Source organism: Dermochelys coriacea, chromosome 1 (assembly GCF_009764565.3).
Source record: "Dermochelys coriacea isolate rDerCor1 chromosome 1, rDerCor1.pri.v4, whole genome shotgun sequence".
In the NCBI taxonomy this organism is placed as follows: Eukaryota; Metazoa; Chordata; order Testudines; family Dermochelyidae; genus Dermochelys; species Dermochelys coriacea.
In genome coordinates, this window is record NC_050068.2 from 111,154,386 (window position 1) to 111,161,079 (window position 6,694).

Genomic DNA, 6,694 nt, shown 5'->3' on the forward strand with positions numbered 1-6,694 from the left:
GCCAATGGGTCTTTGCCTGGGCACAGGGATCCACTCATGCAGAGCAGCTTGTAAGATATCCAGGCCTAAATTCCAACTGTGAGGGCAAATTCAGCTCTCAGTTTCACAAGTCCAACCTCCAGTAATGACAAATGGAATTGCACAGGTGTAACCATGGGGAGAATTTGACCCATTGAATCTTTTATTGGTGGTGATGCATGAGTCAGAAGAAGCACTGGATGTTCAGACCCACTGAATTTACAGGGCTAGCAGTTAGAAAAAAAGTCATCTTTCATTTGTATGCTGAACAAATCTGATGTGGAATCAGAGACACAAATACAAACATTGAACCCTATAATACAGTTTTTAGAGTCACTAATCATTCAGTCATGATCTTACTTGGGAAAGTTTTTTTTTAATTCTTCATTACTTTTATAATTAAAGAAACCTTTCACACTCATACACACAGCATTAAGACAATTCAAGAAAGCATGACACTTCAACCCACACACATCACGTTTAGAATTCTGATAATGAAGGTACAGAACGCAGATTCATTTCTTAATTCAGTCTGATTCTTGGGAAGCAGAAAGGAGACAGGTTTCAAAAATTATGAAGATATTCTCAACAGTAAAATAATCCTGTATCTACAGGTACTGTGCCTTATCTGAAGTCCTGGGTGGTCTCCTGATTTTACAAATTTTTCTTGTTTGTTTTTAACAGAAGCTTGTATGTATGTCAAAGCCATTAATCTCTTATTTTTAAGAGATTCTTTGGTCCAGTGCATCACTAGTGGTTGTTTGAGAAACGGAGAGAATGACACTGACAAACTTCCCTTCGGAATGTATTCATCCTCTCTAAACCCCCACAGCATGACAACCTTCCAAGCTTTGTTTTACAGTAGTTAATTTTCATGTTTCTCTATTTATTATCTCTAACCTTTCTAGCAACAGGTATGTTATTAATACAATTATACAAAACTGTTTTGTGTCTATTTATGGAGAATGTCTTGTAAGACAGATATTTAATTACTCCTTATTAATCTCTTCCCAAGTCATTCTTCCATAGACTTTGCTTTGCCCCAAACCCTTCATTGTTCCATGTAAGAAATTGGTAGAAAAGATACCACTCTGAAGGCCCACTACCCAGAAAAAGTCTCTCTTCCTAAGACTGAAAGTTGGGTTTCATGGATCCTGCTTTTTTTCCCTTCTTCCAATTGAGGAAATAGTTTAAATATAAAAAAACAAGCAAGTAAATGATTACAAAATATTTTAAATTACTGCACCTCCTTTCAATTTTGTGGGCATTAAAGGTTATCTACCAAGAGACAATCTTAACAGAACATATGCTCCTGTGTAAGAGGCTTTTGAATGTTAATCTCAGTTTTCAGAGTAGCAGCCGTGTTAGTCTGTATCTGCAAAAAGGAGAACTTGTGGCACCTTAGAGAGACTAACAAATTTATTTGAGCATAAGCTTTCGTGAGCTACCGCTCACTTCATCGGTGCCACAAGTACTCCTAATCTCAGTTTTGTTTTGTTTGGGGTGGAGGAGACTTTAGAGCCATTTAATCCAGCGAAGCTCCAACATAATATACTGCAATATGGCCCTCCCTAGGTGAGAAAACCTCAAAACCACGGGCTTACTCAGCACAGTGAAAATGCTATGGCTAATAATTAAGGAAAATCTCAATGGCGCTGTTTAGCTGCGACAAGGGGAATGAGGACAATTTGGATCAAAAAGTGGAATTACAGCGAAAAGTGCCATTTCTTTGAAAAGCACCCACCAAACCCGCCCTTCAGCACAGAGCCAGCCTTTGCCAGCGTCCTCAGCTTTAAGCCACGCTATGGAGGAGTCTCTCCCCCGCCCCCCAGCCCGCTCTCCCTCTCCCTGCCCGCACCACACCCGGCACCTACACCAACGCACAGGGGAGCGAAGTACAGCGCTAGGACGGGAGCGCTGAACAAGGAACCGACGCCCCCCAGAAGCGGGCCCCGGCCCGGGCATGGGTACCTGGGAATGCCGGCCCCAGGCTCCAGCGCGCCTCCTTCGCCCTCCTCCATGGCCGGGCAGCGCTCGGGGCTTCCCCCGCAGAGTCGGCCCGGCCCGGCGGCAGCAGCAGCAGCAGCGGGGGGCGCGGACCTGAGCGGAGTTTCTCCAGCGGGAGCGAGCTCGCCTCACACAGGGCAGCGGCGGCAACAGCGCCGCCTCCTCCTCCTCGGGACCGGCCCCATAAGGAGCAGGAGGCTGCAAAGTTCAGCCCCGGGCGCGCCTTCCTCCTCCCCCGCGAGAGCTGCCGTGACACGCCAGAGTGACACGCGGGGCGCCCGCGCTTGGCTTCAGCCCGCGGGCAGCCCCCGTGCCAGAGCCGGCGCGGCGCGGCGCAGTGGCCAGGCAGCCGCCCGCCCGCCCACCTGGGCTGTCGCCTGAGGCGCGCCGGAGCTCGCTGCTCCGGCAGGGCAGCGCGATGCAGCCCCCTCGGGGCCGGGCCGCCTCCAGGGCGGAGCCCGTGTCTCCAGGGCCTCCGCCTCACCTGCCGCCGCCGCCGCCGCCGCGCTTTCCCTCACTCCGGACTCGCAGAGGGGCGGGATCCCGGGCCCCGCCCCGCCGACTCCTGTGCCGCCGGCCGGGAACCGGCGGGCGCTGCAGCCTCCTCCCGCCGCCCGGCCCCCACTCGGGGCCCAGCCTCCCTTAGCAGGCTCGGGCTTGCGCCCTGGCGAAGCGGGGCCGCTCCCCGCGCGGCAGCGGAACGTCTCCGCTCGCCTCTGAGCTCCAGCCTCGCCTCGCTTGCTGCAGCGCGGGACGTGGCCGGCGTCGCACCCACCCCCCCGCCTATGGCCCCATGCGGCTCCTGGGAGTTGGGCTGCGGAGCGGGCGGGCGGGCGGGCGGGAGGATGCCCCCAGACTCCGGCACTTCGCTGGCTCAGCCGCGGCAGGCTTCGCCTCCCCGGGGCGGCACACAAGGTTGTTGCAGAGAGGAGGGGGAACAATTTATTCTCCTTAACCTCGAAGGATAAGGACAGGGAACTCTGTGCCAAAAAATCGAAAATGGAGTGCACGATGTTTTAAAATGCTGCAACTAGCATTTGTCGCCATAACACCCTATAATCACTAGTTTCAATTATTTTGATCATTTATTACGACATACCTGTCATCGAGTATGCCTGCAACAATACCGGACACCTGGCAACCCTACCCCTGGCCCAAACACTCGTACGTCCTCCCCGAGCCAGTGCTGGGTTTACAATGGCGCCAGGGGCTCCATGGAGCCAGGCCCATGCTCAGAAGGGGCCCCGGCCTGCTCTGCTTGCACTGTGTCCTGAGACCCCGCCAACCCCTGCGTCTGGGGGGCTCTGGCCATAGGGAATCGGGGAGAGGTGTTGGGCCGGGGGGCTGTGTGGCACAGCATGGGCCCACCCCCAAGGGCAAGAGGCCTGCTGGCTACACAGGGCCTGGTGGGCCATTATGCATCTGGTAACTGCCGGTTTGTAAATAGTGCCCTTGCACCGGGCTGGGCGGAGCAGGGCCGCCCCTGTCATGCCGTGCTCCATTGCCCCGGCTGGCCCCTTGCTCTGAAGACCGACCCCCCCGCACCATGCTCCATTGCCCCTGTGGGGGGGCCCACAAATATGTTTCGCGCTGGGCCCACAAAAGGCTAATCCAGCCCTTTCCAGAGCCCAGCCATGGGGCCCTCCTGGCCCAGACACTCACACGCCCTGCACCTGCACCCGCCGCCCAGCCCACACACTCACACCTCCTACCCCTGCACCGCCCCCACTCCAGCCCATGCACTCACACACCCTACCCTCCTACAGCCCAGTGATCTAGAGGGAGAAACAGCCTGATGCTGGGTCCTGGGCTTCCATGGCATTTCCATCTCCTTCCTTCAGGGCGTGCTAAGAACTGCAGGTATTGGGATGGTGCCAAATTGATGTGCCATACTGAATGAATGGTGTGAGTATAACTTTATATGACTTAAACATGGCTGAATGGCTGCAGAGGATCCTGGGTGAAGGCTCCCTTTAGCAGAAGGAAATTTGATAAAGGACTGGCAAAGTCTGTATGTACGATCAACATTGAACCTATTGGTCGACAAATATGAACCCATGCAAAAGTAAATATAAAGTTCCAGCATGAAGCACAGCTCGACCTGGTTTTAGTGACTTTACAGCAAAGACATCATGCAGAGAGCCAAAGTGAATGACTGATGAGTGAGTAAATGTGGGGTGATCTTCATTCAGTACCACCACCCCCAGCCCCTTCTAAAACACTAATTAGGTAAAATTAGTAAGCAGATGCCCACTAGGCATGCTTTTAAGACATGACTCCTTTGAGGAAAAAGTATAAGAATCAAGCAAAGCAAATTACTGTGGTTGGGATTCCTTAACTGACATTTGAAGAAGCAGCGCTGCTAGATAGAGTAGCCAAAACTGTGCTCCGTGGGCTTGAGTAGGATTGTGAACCAGAGGGGTCTCAAGGCAACCAAGGCCTTGCCTCGAGGGAATCCAAGACAGACCAGAGGGTTGAGGAGAACAGACCTGGAGAGAAGCAGCCGTCCATAGATTGGTAACCACCTTCTCTGTTTGCCAAACAGGAACTGCGTGACTTTAGCGCATGACCTGTTTGTGAAAGAGAGGCTCGCCAAGAGGAATGTATCACTCTTAATGTATAGTTCTTAATGTCTAATATAGGAGTTATGTGCTTAATGTAACCCTTTACCGCTTATGTAATTTCTTCTCAATAAACTGCTGTGTATTGAAGATAATTATTGTGGACCTTTTTCACTGGTATGACAGTAATCCACCGGGAGCCAGTAAAGATCCATTTCAGGGGTAGTGGTGTCCGTTTTCAACACTGGGAACCCTCCATTTCCTTCCCTTCCCCCCGGCTTTGTCTTCTATTTGCAAGCTGGGCTCTGCTGGGTCCAGAGGCCCCTAGTTGTGCCAACATCTCTGCACCCATTTCACGGGGGGGAGGAGAAAATTCTGCACACCCAACATTACTTGCTGCAAAATTCTGTATTGTGCAGTGGTGCAGAATTCCCCCAGGAATAAAGAGGCAATGGGCTTAAATTTCAGCAAGGGAGGTTTAGGTTGGACATCAGGAAAAACTTCCTAATTGTCAGGGTAGTTAAGCACTGGAATAAATTGCACAAGGAGGTTGTGGAATCTTCATCACTGGAGATTTTAAAGAGCACATTAGACAAACACCTGTCAGGGATGGTCTAGATCAGTGGTTCTCAACCAGAGGTCCAGGGACCCTTTGGGGGCCACAAGCAGGTTTCAGGGGGGCTGCCAAACAGGGCCAGCATTAGACTCACTGGGGCCCAGGATAAAAAGCTGAAGCCCCACCACTTGGTGCTGAAGCCCAGGGCTCTTAGCCATGCCACCTGGGCTGAACCCAAAGCTTGAGCAATGTAGCTTCGGTGGTATGAGGCCCCAGGCAACTGCCCTGCTTGATGCTCCCTAATACAGGCCCTGGCTTTTATATGCAGAAAATCAGTTAATGTGGCACAGGTGGGCTGCAGAGTTTTTATAGCGGGGGGGGGGGGCTCAGAAAGAAAAACGGTGAGAGCCCCTGGTCTAGATAATACTTAGTCCTTCCATGAGTGCAAGAGACAGGATTCGATGACCGCTTAAGGTCTCTTTCAGTCCTATGATTGGCGCTGAGCCCAAGTAACAAGGGTTTGTAGGGCAAAGCTGGGGAGTTCTGCAATGGGCCTTTTCTCCTCCCACGGGAGTGGAAGACAAAACTCTCACCAGCAGACACCTGGTCCCTTTGTACCATTTCCCTAAGGACTTTATGTTAAACATCCTTATTTTTGATCCCCGCCTTCCAGCCCAGTACAGCAGCTCCATGCCTGTCAGTGGCCAAGTTCCCAACGTGCAGGATTGGGCCCTTCAGGAGATGCTTGAGCTCAGGATCAGCTCTAAGGGGCTTGTGTGTTTTTCCCTGGTCACAGATGGAGATGAACTCTAAGTAACAGCCTTTCATTGATGCTAGAAGCAGAAACTCCTAAGCTGCCAGGGCAGTTTTAGGCACTGTGCTCCACATGGCCCAGCCACACAAAGCAATTTGCAGGATTGGGTTCATTATGCAGACAGGTTTCAAAGACAGAGCAAAAGTGTAACCTGTATGGCAGAAATATCAATTGCATTTTACAAAGTAACCAGAACAAGTCTCTGATTTTTCATTTTTTTCTTTAAAAAAAAATCTGTATAATATTAGTTTGATTTCTTTTTTGTTCTGTTTAAAAACCATGTATTGCTGTTCTTTGAAATTTTCTTTGGTTTATTAGTTGCAAAGAATTCTTCTCCTCTCTTAGGTCTTAATCCTACAGTGGCTGCATAAGTCTTTGCAGGATCAGGGCCTAAGTGAGTTGTCCAAGGCCACACAATCCTGCCCTTGGTCACAGTGGGGCAAACCTCTCAGCCCACAGGGAGCCCCACTGAAGTTGTTGTGGTTCAGCACAGGTGCAGATGTCTGCATCTGCCCATGCAAAGCCATTTGCAGGATCTAACCTTCATGCATGTGAATAGTCCCAATAACTTCAGTGTGTCTATTCAGACGAGTAAGTTACAGATCAGCCTAAGGGTTTTCAGGATGGGGATCATGTTTTAAAAAGGGGCCTCAATTTTGGCAGCCCAAAATTAGATACCTAGACCATGATATTCAGAGGGGCTGAGCAACCACAACTCTTGCTTACTTCAATAGGAAT

The 6,694-nt window shown here is 50.9% G+C and overlaps 1 protein-coding gene across 1 annotated transcript in view; it reads right to left on the bottom strand.

The window, feature by feature from the left end:
* The window catches only part of GRTP1 (growth hormone regulated TBC protein 1), a 52,926-nt gene extending 50,369 nt beyond the window's left edge, over positions 1 to 2,557 (bottom strand). Inside the window, exon 1 of the mRNA XM_038379447.2 lies at positions 1,990 to 2,557. Coding sequence (XP_038235375.1) covers positions 1,990 to 2,039 — 50 coding nt within the window. The 5' untranslated portion in view covers positions 2,040 to 2,557. The remainder of the gene's footprint in view (positions 1 to 1,989) is intronic.
* Positions 2,558 to 6,694: the final 4,137 nt, after the last annotated feature.